A 17,032-nucleotide genomic window follows, 5' to 3' on the forward strand; every position below is an offset into this window, starting at 1 on the left:
TGTGTCTCAAAATATTTTTCCACAGCAGTTACTTAATTTGGTGATTGAATTTCAGTTTGACTATAGAAATAACACATTACACGGTAAATTAGGAAGGTGACCATAAATGTATCAGCCTTAGAAAACCCTGAAATGGGTTCTCTTGGTGCAGAGATAACAAATGGCATTCATCTCATAATTCCAGTGAGTTGGTAGCAGCTTCTTGGAATGTATATACAGATGCTCTGAGACTCATAAAGAGCTTTTCACTGTTAAAACTATAAAATGTAATACAAGCCTTATTTTTCCTGTCAGTACTTACAAGTTTTAATTACCAGAGATGATCATGTAGTTAAATAAGTTAAGTGGCTGTATTTTGGGCATAACTTTCTTTTTAAATAATATACCAATTCTTAACTTTGCATGGGGCTGGCAGTTCTTTTGTAAATAGGATTTTGAGGAATTGGGATGTCCTGATTGCTTAGGCACAAGCTTATTTTACATGTCGTACCAGGTAAGTGGCTGTTCAGTATTATCTTTATACCTTAAACATATTTAAAAATCTTCTTCATTATTCTTATCCAGAATTATTTCCCAGATAATATTTATTATTAAGACAATACTATGAACAGTTGGGTCATATCCACTACATTATCTAAGTAATTTATACTCGTAAAGCAACCTTGTCATGCTCCCCAATGATTAACTTAGATCTTCAAACTCTACATATGAGAGACAGATTACAAAACTGAAATGCATTTGAAAACAGACTTTAATTTCTTATTAATACATTATTTATTAATTATAATTTTATAATCTTAGGCTAGCTTAGCTATTGCTAAAGGTAATAGATCACTTAATCAATAGATCTCTTTGTTTGAATTATGTATTATATTTCCCACACATCAAATGTGTAAGAAATTATTTTATACAACACCTTGAATTCATTCATTTTAATTTGACAGTTCATATTTATGGAAGAGATGGGTTGAATTAAGACTTTCTAGGGTGTACTTATTTGTTTCCAAATGCATGTCACATGTGGAGTTATTGCTGCCATCTCTGCAAGTGATCACAACTGTAGTAAGATCGTTTATTCAGCAGTGTACTGCATCAAGTAAGAACCAGGGTTTATGCCACAAGAGGGTCTTCGGGCAGTCAAAAATAGGTGCTGCATGTGCAGGCTCCTGTTTCTCACATCTAGCAGAGCGTGCATGAAGGCAGTACCAACTTGTTCCTACCTGAACACGCAAGCCCACCTCCTTTGGTAGCCTGCTTTCTAAGCCTGCAGCAGGTTAATAGTGGCAAATTAGAAAGGCTAGAGAAGCTGATGTAGGGAACATACTGATGGCAATCAGACATGGCAGCTGACAACTTGTCCTTAGATGGGAAAAGAGAAAATCTATAAAACAACACAGCCTTAAAAAGCATTAGCTAACTAGGACCCGCTAGCGCTAGCGTGGTCGGTAAAGGACAAAGCAGCCAGACGGTCCACGAGGGTGTCGCTGTGTAATAGAGCAGAGTGCAATAATTGATGTGCTGAGTGATGATCTTCTGCCATCATGAAAAAGGATCGACCACTGAGTTCTTTGGAAAACTTGGTCCTCTGACATGTTACTTTCCTGGGGTCCCTGGTAACTAAGGTTTCACAATATTTTCTTACACCATAAAAATTAATAATGGATATAAAGGGACCCTTTGAAGTGATTAATTTGTTGATAACCTATCTATGAGAGAAATATACACATAATAGGTACCTAATTAAGGTCACTTAGACACGAATATGAAGTTCTGACTTCTCAGAGATTTCAGAGGAAAGACAGCTTTAAGATTGAAATGTAATCTTACACTCAGCAACTAGTTTATTCTTATAGCCTTGAACTTGTTCTTGTTGATGCAGAAAAAGGTAAGTGTTCTCTGGACTTTTTTTTTAGAGGAGAGACTTTGTACATGCCTATATGCTATTAAAAATAATCATTGTAATAATCGTTATGTGCTATAGATTCATTAGCAATGAACTACCACAATCCTTTCAAAATTTAATGTTTACTAAATGCATCCAAATTTGTTTTTGTTTTTAAGTAATTGTAAATACGCAGACCCTCATATTTTCATGACAGTGTTGCTCCCATAGGGAGAAAGTGTCAAACAGACTAATAAAAGAAAACAGGATGCTATTTAGCTGGGATGAGGCCCTACTTTATTGCTATTGCCATCATCGCCGGCTCCTTGGTTCTTGGCTCCCTGCTGTAACATAATATATATTGTTGATACAGTCTGCAGTTTCTATACCTTATGATGAATATGGCGCAGCTTTGTGAAATGATTTTGCTAGTGTGGTAACAAGGGACGTTGGCACTACACTTACAGAGTGTGAAATAATTACCCTGGTCACGCCTGAATACCCTTTCATTCTTCTCAACTCAGATATGTAATTTTTCCTTGAGAAAAATCTGTTTTATATCACTATGGCTTTGGTTTTTAATCTTGGCAAGTCTTGCTATCATTGCTGTTTGAAGACTGTGTTTTTGAGCCCCTGTGAGTTTAACTTTTGGTTTAGTTGTTTTTCCCATTAATAGTGATGGATTTGCACAGATTTAGCCACATGGTGGTTTCCTGTTTCATTTGTGTCCAGTGGCATGTGTTTGCAGAGGTAATGGCTTTGCAGCTGGAGACTCTTGCAAAGCCCTGTGATACACCAGCTACAGACCCTGTGGCCGCAGCTTGATTAGCATGGCGCTGTACACGTGTATATTTCAGAGATTATTAGATTTTGGTACTGTGGATTCTTAGAGTGTTTAAATTTGATTTTCAAGACTTGCTTTTAAGGAAAACAATGTGTATCAAGCTTACTGTTTGTGAGTAGTACCTAGACATAGGAGAGTGCGATGTGCCAATCACAGCCTTTGTGGGTACTGGTGCAGGTCCTGTCTGCATTATCTATGTAGCTCATGTTTAGAAGAGCCTAATTCTCTGTGTCATTTTTTGTGTTCAAAAGGAAATGAGGTATAACTACTGCCCAGATAGCCTCTGTTGAAGAGCTGCTTATTTTACAAGTTAACAAGCGGGAAAGGGTACCATAAGGGAAAGGTGTGGGTACTCATAATTTAAACTGGTGCTTCAAAAAGGAAGTATTACTGTCACAAACAAAACACAGTGGCTTAGTCACTTTCCATTTTTGAGTGATGAATGTGTCATACATCTGTATCGTGTTTTTCTCCAAGTAAAGGGTGTCCTATATACTTCAAGTGAAGCAGGCTTCACTGTGGAGTTGCCAGGGTAACTGGCCGGCTAGCAGCCGCAGATCACAAAAAGGCAATAGAGAGCACATGAATAAAGAAATGCACGTGTCCTCTTCAAACCCAGGAGGGCCATGGTGGACTGTGGTTTGGCTCTGCAGATCACAGCAATGCTTTTCATGAAAGCAGAAACGGAGATCGATGTTCTTTACCCGTCCTTGAAACGAGGTGTTCTGCAGGAGTAGGGACCCTTTCATGGTTTTACTTCAGCACCTGCCGAGGGCTATATAGAAAATAAAATCATTTCAATATTTATTCATTTGTTTGTTTATTTGTTTATTTAATGTATTTTTAGAGAGAGGGAGAGGAAGGGAGAGAGAGAAAGGAAAAAAAGAAAACCTTGCTTTTGTTGTTCCTTTATTTATGCATTCATTGGTTGACTCTTGTATGTGCCCTGACTGGGGATTGAACCCCCAACCTTGGTGTATCAGGACAACGCTCTAACCAACTGAGCTACTTGGCCAGGGCTTCAATACTATTTAATAGGGACATTGTTTTTTGCTTATAAGCTAGCTCTTACCCCCTTATGGGAGCCAAAACTAAGGAAAAGTGTTAGTAACTCATAATGTAAATGGAGGAAGTAACATAGAAATTGCTACACGCATATGAGCACTTATTACAAAATTGAAATTTAAATTGAATATTGTATATATTTAGCCCATAAACATGAGACCTGCGTTTACCTCTACAGTGCTTTGCATTGGAATGAATTCATCCATTCACTAGGTGTTGGTAAAGTCATTCACATATGCCACCTGCCTTTTAGGTGCTGAGAAAATAATGAAGGTAAGTAAAATCAGTGCTGAACTTCAAGGTGTTTTTAATCTCTAAGAAGGAGTAAATTAGATAATCTCTGAAGAGATTTCTTTAGACTATTCAAAATAGCCCTGTGCTCTGGATGTGGGATTGTGATCTAGATGTGAACTCTCTGTTACATGTAGCCTCAAATGACTGCTCGGGAGCAGTTCCCAACTCTCCATCTTTCGGCTCCTCTTCTCAGGGCTTCTCCCTGCCGTAAACACACCCCAGGGTCCAGCATCACTGCTTCCATCGCCTTCCCTGGAAGAACCCTGCAGTTGTACCATGCACACATATTCACCTCGGAATCCCCAAATTCCCCATCTCTGAGTTTCAGAATCTGGCTAGTACTTTTTTTTAAAAATATTTTATTTATTTATTTTTAGAGAGGGAAGGGAGAGAGATAGAGAGAGAGAGAAACATCAATGTGCGGTTGCTGGGGGTTCTGACCTGCAACCCAGGAATGTACCCTGGCTGGGAATCGAACCTGGGACACTTTGGTTCCCAGCCCGCTCTCAATCCACTGAGCTACGCCTGACAGGGCTCAGAATCTGGCTAGTACTTTAAAAACCATATTGAATACTACTTCCTTAAAAAAAGATTTAAATGGTTTCTTTTTAGAGAGAGGGAAAGGAAGGGAGAAATAGAGGGAGAGAAACATCGATGTGAGGGAGAAATATCAATCAGTTGCCTCTTGTATGTGCCCCAGCCAGGGATCGAACCCGAAACCCAGGCATGTGCTCTGACCAGAAGTTGAACTGGTGACCTTTCTTTTGTGAGAGAGACATTGTCCAACTAACTGAGTCACACCAGTCAGGGCTTGAATTCTACTTTTTACACAAATCTTTTCCAGCTCTTTCTAGCCTCCATTGCTCCTCATCATTTCCTCAGGTATTGTGAGAGCAGTTGATTCCTCTGGGACCGTACCCCGTTAGGTGGGCACTGGTCTCCCACACCAGGTGGTGACCTCGAGGAAGGCTGGGCCTGGGTCTCCTCCATCTCTGCGTTCTCCACAGCACTTTGCCTCCCAGGGGTGTTATGAAATACAACTGGTGGAAAATCTCAAATTCTCATCCTCACAGTTTTTCCATGATTCATACCACCTGCATTTTGGAATGGGACCATTTTTCCTGGTGAGTGAATTGTTCTTGGGTCAAAGTTGGGTGCTCTGAATGCCAGGGGGAGACTACATGTGCGTACTCACACCAAAGAGATCGGGAGAGAACGAGTCTCCCTACGTACCCAGCTTAAACTAACTTGCAGTTTTCTTCCCTCTGTTACATAGCCTTTGAAGTTATGTTTAGTAGTAAAGTTATGTATACGTGAAGCTACAAGCCAAATATTTTTAGTTTAGTTTTACATTTTTGGCAGCCATCCACAGAACTTGCAGGGACAAGTTTTCACAGATAAAGAAAAATTTTGTGGGAGTTGCTATTTTTATGCTGAAAAATCGACTGTCAGTGATCTTGCTCTCCAGGGCTTTTAGTTAGTGGGGAGCCTGAAGTGAGCGGCATTTGGGTTCCGAAGGTTAATTACTACATTTGCAAATCCATCAGTGATTAAGGGAAATAACTGGCCTGATAGGGTTTATCTGTTTAAAAATTGCAGCCACTAGCCAGTCAGGAAATAGAAAACCAAAAGAGATGGTAGAGGTGACAAGGGTAATGGCAGTAATATGTTGGCGGAGACGCTGATATCAGAGGAACAACAATAGGTGGAGAACGAATCAAACCAATTTGGCCATTTCAGTGTACTGCCATCCTGTGTCTTAGTAACCAGTACATCATGAAATCTGTCCCACTTCACTTAAAGCAATTATTGGCACTGAGTTTTACCATGTAATTATTATTGCTTTAGGATGTAGGATTATACTGCCTGAATTATTAAATGTCACAGTTGGGTAAAATGGAATAACTGATTTCTAGGAGAGTTATGGGAAATAACACTCATGGAATAAGTATCATTGTATTATTGTAAGTATAGATGAAAGTTGCTATACATATAATGAATATATACTCTCACGTGCTTTGTCTAGTAAACACTTAATACAATATAGATTCTGACCATTAAAAAATTATTATTTATTTTGCTTTGAAAAAAAGGGGAAAAAAACTGTAGCAATTATGTAGTTGGTCAGTTCTTATGATGTTTTGTGGGTAATAATTTCAATAAAAAGAAATTACCAAAAAGATATTATTAATGCCTTTATTAATAACAATTTAAAATATTAAAATGTGCTTACTTTTGCTCACATGGTATTTAAAAAGCGTCTAAACATGCCAAGTGTAAAGAGTTGTCTGATGCTTTGTCCTAAAATCACTTCCCTTTAAACAAACTTCTTAACACTGTCTTGCATGTTGCTTCAGTTTTCCCAGAAGTTTTTACATAGTGAAGCCCTGCGTCACAGTGGCAGTGAGTTACCTGAAGCAGATCTCATTATTTGTCTTTTATCTTCCCTCTTCATCTTCAGTGTACACCATCTTCTCAAAGGTGCACTCTGACCGGGACGTGTACCCATCTGCCGGTGTCCTCTTTGTTCACGTTTTGGAAAGAGAGTCTTTTAAGGGAGAATTTCCACCTTACCCGAAACCTGGTATGTTCTGAGTGGGAAAAAAAGAGTGGTCAATTTACTAGTTTTTTCTTTTTGTTCAGTGTGTATAATCTAGATGATATATGATAAAGTCTTGTTAACATCATTTGAAATGGCCTGGGTGCATGATAAGTTCGTTGTTGTAAGACTTTTCCCATTTTAAGATTAGAAATTTAATTACAGAAGGAAATAATTCATTTTGAATTTTAAAGAAAGCCTATTTTTGGTTTCCCGGCCTTGAGTTTGTGCTTCTGACAAATGATCTACCTACATTTACATAGAAATAATTATAGTTGTACAATTATGACTTTTCATATTAAAACTGGAATCTTACATAGTACATCGATTTTTGGAAAACTACATATGTTATAGTTTTCCAAAATGGTAAGAAAAAAGAAGGAAATGTGGTATTTAGGAAGAGTTTCCAAAAAAGCTTTTTATAATATGAAATAATTTTATATAACTTCATAACAATTTAATGAAGATTGATTTTTTTCTTAAAGTAATACTAATTACAAAGTCTTATTTAATTTTTTAAGTCTTATTTAATGAAGAGATAGACTAGCAAGAGAAAATATATTAAATTATTGTAATTCTTTAAATAAATAAAAATGAATTTTGTGAAAGTTATAGCATACTTGAACTCACTCATAAAATGTAGTTAAACATGTTCTTAACAGCATTCTAGAATAAAAGCTAGTCTTTTCATCAATATTTTAAAAATGTTTTCTTATGTGGCATTCATTCTATGTTTGAAGAACTATTTAGCTAAACCTTTTGAACAGTCCTAATACATGAGAAGAAAAGATGTAGTTAAGAGCATAGTTTCTGGAGTCAGCCAAGGTTAAATTCTAGTTTTACCACTTACCAAAACCATAGAGATGTTAACATGGAAAATTACATATTCCATCAATAAAATTAGGGCTAATGATAGTACTACTGTTTTAGGTATATTTAATAATCAGATGAAATAGTGCATGTGGAGTCCAAGCACAAAGACAGGGCCAGGCATGTGCCAATAAATGATGCTATTATTATTGTTTTTCATTAATAAATGTCATTTTTACCATTCTTTTGGATTTGTAATGTCTTTCTTGACTCACCCTCCATTATTTTATTATGATACTTTGATAATCTCAAGATGTTCCTTAAGATTAGTTTGATAATGTCCAGAGTATCATGAAAGGAAAGCTTCTCAAGAGAATGAACACATCAACATAATTAGATTTTTCTAAAAGACAACTGTCTCATTGCCAGGACTTCCCGACTCCTAGGTGACAGAAAAAAAGAAAAAAGGAAAAGAAAATTTCCCCTGAAGTTGTATGAGTCTGCTTTCTTTGTTACATTAGAATTTAGACAAACTAAACAACCAAAAGGAATTTTTCTTTACACGAGGCCCAAATCTCAATTCCCAGATGCATTTGGGGGTTTTGTGTGTATGTGTGTGTTGTGTGTGTTTTAATTTGCTACAAAGGTAAGAAAAAATTTTTAGACGGAAATATTTTGATTAAAAACTACCAAAGCAACATGTGTGAAAATATCTGACATATCTTAATGCTATGTTTCTTATCTAGGTGAGATTAGTAATGACCCCATCACATTTAACACAAATTTGATGGGTTATCCAGACCGCCCCGGATGGCTTCGGTATATCCAAAGGACGCCGTATAGTGATGGAGTCCTCTATGGGTCTCCAACAGCTGAAAACGTGGGGAAACCCACGATCATTGAGGTAATTTCTCAGAAAGAACAAAATTGTACTTGACCTTTTTGTAATTTGAGTTTCAAATGTTGAAATTAAAATTACATGGCAGTGGTTTTCAGTATTTTATGTGTAGAAACCCACTAAATAATATTTGGAAATGTACCATTCCTTTCTGTTCACTTACACAGTTTTTTTTTTTAAGTTAAATTTATTGGGGTGACATTGGTCACTAAGATTACACAGGTTTCAAGTGTACTCTTTATGATACATGATCTGCGTATTGCGCTGTGTGCCCACCACCCAAGGTCAAGTCATCTTCCATCACCATATACTTGGGCCCTTTACTACCCTCCAACTCTCTTCTCTCTGGTAACCACCGTGCTGTTTCTGTGCCTATGACTTTCAGTTTTATATCCCACATATGAGTGAAGTCGTATGGTTTTTAGCTTTCTCTGTATGATTTATTTCTCTTAGCATAATATCCTCAAGGTCCGTGCATGCTGTCGTAAATGGCAGTGTTTCATCTTTTCTTATGGCTGAGTAGTATTCCACAGTATATCTGTACCACACCTTCTTTATCCAGTCCTCTGTTGAAGGACACTTTGGTTGCTCACATATCTTGGCCACTGTGAATAATGCGGCATTGAACATAGGATGCATATTCCTTGTGAATAAATGTTTTCAAATGTTGGGGGCAGATACCCAGAAGAGGGATTGCTGGGTCATATCGTAATGCTATTCTTAATTTTGTTTAAAAAAATTCTCACCTGAGGATATGGTCATTGATTTTAGAGAGAGAAGAAGAGAGAGAGAGGGAGAAAAATATTGATCATGAGAAAGAAACATGGGTCAGTTGCCTCCAATGTGTGCCCCACTTTGGGATCAAGCCCACAACCTAGGTATATGGCCTGGCAGGGAATCAAACCCACAACCTTTTGGTGCATGAGACAATGCTCCAACCAGCTGAGCCACCTGGCCAGAGCCTATTCTTAATTTTTTGAGAAACTGCCATACTGTTTTCCATAGTGACTGTACCAGTTTACATTCCCACCAGCAGTGAATGAGGCTCCCTTTTCTCCACAACCTCTCTGACACTTGTCATTACCTGTCTTGTTGATGACAACCATTCTAACAGGTATGAGGTGGTATCTCACTGTAGCTTTAATTTACACTTTCCTAGTAGCTAGTGAAGTTGAGTATCTTTTCATATATCTGTTGGCCATTGGTATGTCTTCTGGGAAGAAGCGTCTATTCAGGTCCTCTGTCCATTTTTTATTGGATTGTTTATTTGTTTGGTATTGAATTGTGTGAATTCTTTACATAGTTTGGAATGCTTGTCAGAGCTGCTGTTTGCAAAATACCTTCTACCATTCGGTTGGTTGCCTTTTTTGTTTTGTTGGCGGTTTCTTTTGCTGTTCAGAAGCTTGTTAGTTTGACAAAGTTGCATTCCTTTATTTTTACCTTTATTTCCATGACCTTTGACATCAAATTCCTAAAATCTTGTCTAAGACCAAGGTCCATATGTTTAGTTTCTGTGTTTTCTTCTGTGTAATTTATTGTTTCAGATCGTTGTACATGGGGACAAAGTCCAGGCTAGTTTCATGCTTTTGCACGTGGCTTTCTGATTTTCCCAGCACCATTTATTGAAGAGGCTCTCTTTTCTCCATTGTATGTTTTTGGCTCCTTTGTCAAAAATTATTTGCCTGAACACAAATGGTTTTTGAGCTCTCAGTTCTGTTCCATTGGTCTGTGTCATTTACACATTTTTTTGTTTGTCTCAGATTCTATATAAAAAAGGGCGGTCCATATTAGTGGAAAAATTAAGACATTTAAAAGAAATAGATTACTATAATGTGAATTCTATTTAAGAAAATAAATGCAAACTTATTTGCTCCATATTTTTATTTCATATCCATGACTGAAATGAAAATTCAGTCCAGTGATTGAAATAGAGTCATTACGCAAACATTTTATGAGATGCCCCCATGTTCTAAGCATCACAATAGGTGCTGGTGGCAGAAGGATGAGTACCAGGTGAGTCTAGAAGCTGAAGCACTGAAGTGGAAACCCATACTTAGCCAAGACTGACAAAACTGTTATACTAAGAAGGTGCTGCGTGATGCAGTTGTAAGAGGGTAAATAGAAATTCACTTCACAAAATAAAAGGAAAGCTATCTTAGGCAGAAGAAAAAGCACATCAAAATATCGAGGGTACTAACAATCACATCTGTCTCATAAGGAACAGTGGTACATATCTGAAGAGACAGTGCCACAGCTCATTGGGGAAAAGAATATTTACTTATTGGTGGTACTCAGACAATTGGTGAGCCATGCGGCAAACACAAGTTAGATTCTTACCTCACAGGAAATGGAAAACTCAAGTCTAGATTGAGGATTTAAATGTGAAAAGCCAAAATTGAAGATATTACATGAAAGTATGGAAGAACTTTGTGAGTTTAGGTTAGGGAAGGACTTTGTAAATAATATCTAGGTATTTTTATTTAAGAGAAAAGATAAATTTTTACTATATTAAACTTGTAAAGCTCTGTTCAACAAAATAAGCCATTATAAAAAAAGACAACTCACAAACTGGAAGAAGATATTTTAAATATGTATATATCTGACTAATGGTGGGTGGCTGAAATATAAAAAAAAGACTCTTATAATCCAATAAGAAAAAGGTATGAATAGACATTTCATAAAGAGGGGACATAGATGCCAATTCAGTAAAGAAGCTTACTCTCAGATTAAGATCACAATGAGAATTTTACCCTCAGTAAAATTCATGGTGAGTGGATGTGGGAATTGTTATAACCACTTTGGAAGGCAGTACAGAATATTTCACATAAATACATATCACTGTACCCTGTGATCTAGTGGTCCCCCTTCTAGGTACACACCCAAAAGAAACACTTGCAGATGTCCCCTTGGAGGCATGCACAGCCGTGCTCATTGAGCAATATTTGCATAGCAAAACCCGGTAACCCCACAAAGCAATGGCGACCCGAAAGTTCATCAGCAAGCAAATGGGTGACTGAATTATGGGATAGTCACATGGTGAATGTTTGCAGCCACAATGGGCTTAATCCTGCCCAGTCACAAGGCTAAGTGTTTTAAACATAATGTTGACTAAAAAACACCAGTCAGAAGACTACGTACAGTTTACCATTTTTATTGTAAAGCTCAAAAAAGAAGCAAATTAATATATTTCAAGCATGTGTGCACTTATAATAAAACTATATTTAAAATGAAGGGGATGATAAATACAAAATTCAGAATGGCTGTTTCTGGTTGGAGAGATGTAAGGGGCGGGGACAGAGAGCCATGTGTTGAGAGAGGATTCTCAGGAGTCATGTTCTAATACCTTGTAACTGAGACACGAGGTTGTGAATATGTGTCAAATAGTATACTGAAAATATAATGATGAAAATTGAGCTTATCTTTCATCTAACACAAGTAGCAAATATCTATATGTATTATATATGGATATATGATTATTTATTATGATTTTCATATCCATATATAGTAATATATTTATATTTTAAAATATTCTATTAATAAGTTGAGTTTTGCATATCTTGAACTAACATTTAATCATATAAATCTACTGATTAATTCATTCTGTAGATATTTGTTAAACATCTGAAATAGATCAGCCACTCTTCTAGAAATAGGGGATAAAAAAGCATGCATGCCCGTATGCCTGTCTGCTGTGAAGGGCTTCACATTAGTGTGAAAAGGAAAATTGCACTGAGAATATTATAGTATTTACATATCTCATTAGAAGTGATAGGACTATATTCCATTATTAAACCGTATAAATTCAGATAATAATATTCTTCCTCCTGATTTGTAAATTGTTATTCATTCCTTATATTAGCTGTGATATTTAAAAAGTAAGAATTTATAAAATTTACAGCAGTTTGTGATAATTATGGGAAGGTTAGCCATAAAATTATTGCCACTCATTTGAAAATGTCTAATATTGTTTTCTGAGTGTTAGCTTTGAGATATTATAACAAATAGTAGGGGATTGATACTTTTTTCTCATTGATAATACTGTATGATGAAGTTTTTTTGTAGTGTGAACTTTTAAAATTGTGAGGATTCCTAAATGAAATCTTTATTACATTTTTTTCGTTTGTTTCGTTGTGAACAGTACTTCCAATAGTTCATTTCAATGACTAGTCTTCATTTCAGTGTTAATCTAATTAATCATGTGTCCCAACAAATACAGCAAGGAAGTCATTAAGAAATCAGACCAATTGTGGAGAGAGTTCTTCTAACTTTGTGTAAAAATATGCTTTTCAGAATATGTGCTTTTAACCACCTGGCTGGTGTAGTTCAGTGGATTGAGTGCCAGCCTGCGAACCAAAGGGTTGCCAGTTTGATTCCCAGTTAGGGCACCTCCCTGGATTGTGGGCCAGGTTCCCAGTGCAGGGCATGCAAGAGGCAACCACACATTGATGTTTCTCTCCCTCTCTTTCTCCTTCCCTTCCCTTCTCTCTGAAAATAAATAAATAAAATCTTTTAAAAAAGAAAAAGAATATGTACTTTTAAGTGCTGTTAAGGTTTGGAATTATTCCAAAATTTTGATTTTTACTACTTTTGCAAATATTTCTGGGTGTAACTGGTTTCATTTAAAGCTCATAAGTGATGCTATAAAGCTCTTTGAGATCCGTGTTTAAATGGGCAAGACCTTTCTTTTCAGTCCGAGTCAGTTTGCTCTGCTCTCCTGTCCCAGTGCCAGCCTCAGCTGCAGCCCCTGCCAGAAGGCCAGTGCTCGGACGCTAGGACCTCCTCAGTGCTTTTATTTTTTTCTTTTTGAGGTACTGCAGACCTGTCTGAATGATTTCCTATCTGTTTTCAAGTTAATCATTCCTTGAGTTGTTAAAGGATTATGCTGTTTTTGGCCTTTGCTTTGTTTGTTGTTTGCAGTGGCTGTTTCTGAGTTGACTTTGATGTAAGTTCATTGGCTCTGCAAATGTGGACTAACATTTGATCATATGAAGGGATTGATTTGTGTTTTGAGCATGTTCTGTAAGCTTTATAGACCATGAACCTTACCGCTTCACTCCAGTCGTGAGATATGGTTTCCAAAGGGTCATTTGTGACACTTTTTTTGACTGGTTGGTGTGCAAGCAACACAGAGATGTGCTTATTTTAAAGTGTACTTTCCAGTTTAATCCGTAAGCTCCAATTAAAACTGCAAAAATACGTTGTTTTGGTTTTTCTGAAATCTTAGAATGGTACCTGTGAGTAATTCATAATGGTTAATCCATTTACTAATGGTGCATCCACGTTGCGATTAGCACTTAACGGTCTTCTGTAAAAAGGTCTTTCTGGTTTTAACTTGTTTCAGCATGTTAAATAGACCCGACTAATTATTTATTTTCCCACAATATTGCTAAAAGCTCAGACTTCTTATTGTCCAAAGAAGGACTGTTTTGTAAGTATATAAACAAATAATGAAAATGGAAAGAACCATAATTTGTTTTCATTTTGTCCTCAGTGAATTTCATTTTCCAAATAACATTTCTCTTCTTTAATATGATTTTCATTTTCCGATAGATAACTGCCTACAATAGGCGTACCTTTGAGACTGCAAGGCATAATTTGATAATTAATATAATGTCAGCAGAAGGTAGGTATGAAAAAATATGTTGCTGATTGCTTCCTTATTTATAAGAAGAATTTCATTATGCTTTATCTCTATGTAAAATATAGTTAAGGATTTTAGAGTACCGATATGTAATATAACTCATGAAATAGTAAAAGGTAGAAAAAGAAAATTAAGCAGTGTTTCATTTGTTATAAAATAGCATGGTGTTCTATGGTGCTGAAAAGCTCAGCCTAGGGAACCAAACAGGCCACTTATTTCTCCAAGGCTTAGTTTCATCATCTGTAAAATAAAACTAAGAACAGACTTGCTCTCATAAGTTTAGGGTATAGATTCCTTGGATTAGGTTTGAAATGTGCTTAACACGGGACTCAGCAGAATGCACAATCAGTAGTTATTAGCAAATTTCATTAAAACTTATCATAGGTTGTAGTTCAATTGTATGTGACGATAAAGTGTTACTGATGGACAGAAGTAAACTCTGATTTGAGTCCGTCTCCCTCCTAATAGCTAATCATGCATCAGTAATTGCTGGAGTCAACCCACAGTTGAGTTACATAAGTTCAAATTGTAAGTGATTCCCAAGGATTGGGAAGGACATAGGACATATTCCAAGAGTTAAGATCTCAAATATTCTGACCCTGTTTTGGTATTTAATTGGGAAAATTAAACATCACTAAAAAATTTGCAGTTAAAGTGTATGTATCATAGGGTACTCTTCTCTGTACCACATACCATTTATGAAGGTAACAGAAGAAGGGACATAGCGTCGTCCCCCCACCCACCCACCACACACACACACACACACACTGAAAACAGTAAAACAATATGTATCCTGGGTAGGGGAATTCTTACTTCCGTTTACCAGGACAATTAAAAACAAATGAGCAGACACAGAATAGTTTATCAGAACCTACTAATTTGGCTTTCATGACAATTCAGTAAAGGCCAGGTTAAACATTGCCTCTTACATTATACAAAAGAAAACAATTTCTATATAATAGGTACTGCAATCCATAATTGGGGAGATTGCCAATTGCAGACAACACATCTGTTAGTTTAAAGTGTTAAATGACCTTCATATATGAAAAACAAGTCCAAATGCCAGTTCTGTAGGCTTGGACAGAAGATTCCTTGTCCACTTTTTCACTTCTCATGGGTATTGACTTTGGATCAGGAAGACTCCAGTTGTATTGGGATGCTTGCATCCAGTCTAATCAGTCCCTAAAGAGTTGGACTACCCTGCATGAGCAGAATAATTGCAAAGTTTCCTTTCCTCTAAGGACTGCAACAGTACAGTTACACAGTTACATTCCAGTGGACTCGGACCACTGACCTCACCACTGTGCTCTCAGAATGACTCAAAACCCTTTGTCAGATATGAGAGCCCCTATGAACTGAAAGGTGGCCTGGTCTGTAGTGTGAACCCCTTGTTTCTCAAGTATAGTCTCAGTCCTGTGGATACAGAGTCCACAGGCATCCTAATAGGGGTCACTGATGTGGGGGGACCCTTGTCCAAGCAGATACTAGTGGAAGAGTGCCTGACCACTGTAGTACTGAAAGTTGGCTTTCCAGGCTATTTACCTAAGAATTGGATTTTCAAAGTGTGTTGATGAGGGAGTAAGAATAGATGGGTTTTAGAAGCCTCCACTTTTACTTCAGGCAGAGTTGCTCTACTGCCTTTTACAGAGGGTTCAGAGGGCCCCAAACTGTGAAAACCAGATTGCCAAGCGAACATGGGTTTATCCTCGCTGGGGTTGATGGAATCTATGTGGCCTGTAGGATGCACGTCTTTGAGCACGACCTGCGCACATGCCGCTTCTCCCAGACCAGGTTGGGAAAAGAAATGAGTTGAACATCAGGATAATCACACTCAGTCTGACTACTTGCCCAGCTGCCTCCTGCTTTGAGAGGCCTAATGGGAAATTAGTCCTGTAGACTTTACACAGCCCTGGAGCTCATGGAGAGTACACAGAGTGATTCTCTAAATTGGGTTTAGTGCCTCAGAGGCCTGCCACCAATCTGTTGGCCTACTGTTCCCTTGGCCTCTGTGATGTCCAAATATAGCAGGCATGGGATTTCCCCAAAGTTAGAAAGCTCGGGTGACTCATCTCTGGGAGTCCTGGCAGCCACGCTTGGCTGGGGAGACAGCAGGCAGCTGCCCAGCGCAGCGCCTGGAGGGGCGTGGCTGCAGCCAGCACTCTTGTGAGGGAGCCACGGAGCCAAAGCCAAGCCACACCGACGAGAAAAAGCCAAATCACAGTTATCCAGAAAGGAGCACTGATAATAAGAAACAAGTTTTGCATGCTTATTTAGAAAAGTGGGTGTAAAAACACTGAAGTGAATGGAGGGTAGACTTCTAGCATACCCAAAACTGTATTTGACATTATTTATAAATATTTTTTTATTGCCAAGAAACCGTTCTTTATGACATATTTCTGTACTACTATCTCTCGGCGTGGGGAAAAATGGAGTATGATTAAGCTACTCTTTATCCCTATGAAACAGGAAATGTATCTATAACACAAGAAACTTATCTACATAAAAGAGAATAAATATGTCATATTTTAAAAAATTGCAGATGGCCTTTCCATCAAACAAATCCAACAAAACCATAAGCAGAATAAATGGCAGTGTAGGAGATGAGTAATTGGGGCCTTGAAAAACTCAATCTTTAAGAAGAGACATCACATTCTAGAAAACTCTCTTGAAAATTGTACAGCTAGAATATCTACCCTGACTTCACTATTGGTATCAGATATCCTTTAATATTAAAGAGGCTTTGTAAGAAATGCAGTCATCAGTATGTCAGTTATTTATGGTATAGTTTATATTTTTTATTAAGAGGGAAAATACTTCATAGTATGAGTTTTAAATAAATCAGAGGGTATATACATAGTACAATTACTACTAGGAACTTTAAATCTGTGTACAGTCTAGAAACATTTCCTTTTCCTCTTAAGGGAAGAATTCAGGTAATTAACCTATTTATATTGTTATAGTAATTGCTAAAGCTCAGTATTTTTTGTAAGTTCTTCCTC

At 37.2% G+C, this 17,032-nt stretch overlaps 1 protein-coding gene across 6 annotated transcripts in view; it reads left to right on the top strand.

Annotated features, from left to right (window-relative positions):
- The window catches only part of SGCE (sarcoglycan epsilon), a 68,347-nt gene that overhangs the window by 22,633 nt on the left and 28,682 nt on the right, over positions 1-17,032 (top strand). For all 6 annotated transcript variants that reach the window (XM_036010607.1, XM_036010605.1, XM_036010604.1 and 3 more), the window contains 3 exons: positions 6,547-6,669; positions 8,241-8,398; positions 13,943-14,015. In XM_036010607.1, coding sequence (XP_035866500.1) covers positions 6,547-6,669; positions 8,241-8,398; positions 13,943-14,015 — 354 coding nt within the window. The remainder of the gene's footprint in view (positions 1-6,546; positions 6,670-8,240; positions 8,399-13,942; positions 14,016-17,032) is intronic.

Source organism: Phyllostomus discolor, chromosome 10 (genome assembly GCF_004126475.2).
Source record: "Phyllostomus discolor isolate MPI-MPIP mPhyDis1 chromosome 10, mPhyDis1.pri.v3, whole genome shotgun sequence".
NCBI lineage: Eukaryota > Metazoa > Chordata > Mammalia > Chiroptera > Phyllostomidae > Phyllostomus > Phyllostomus discolor.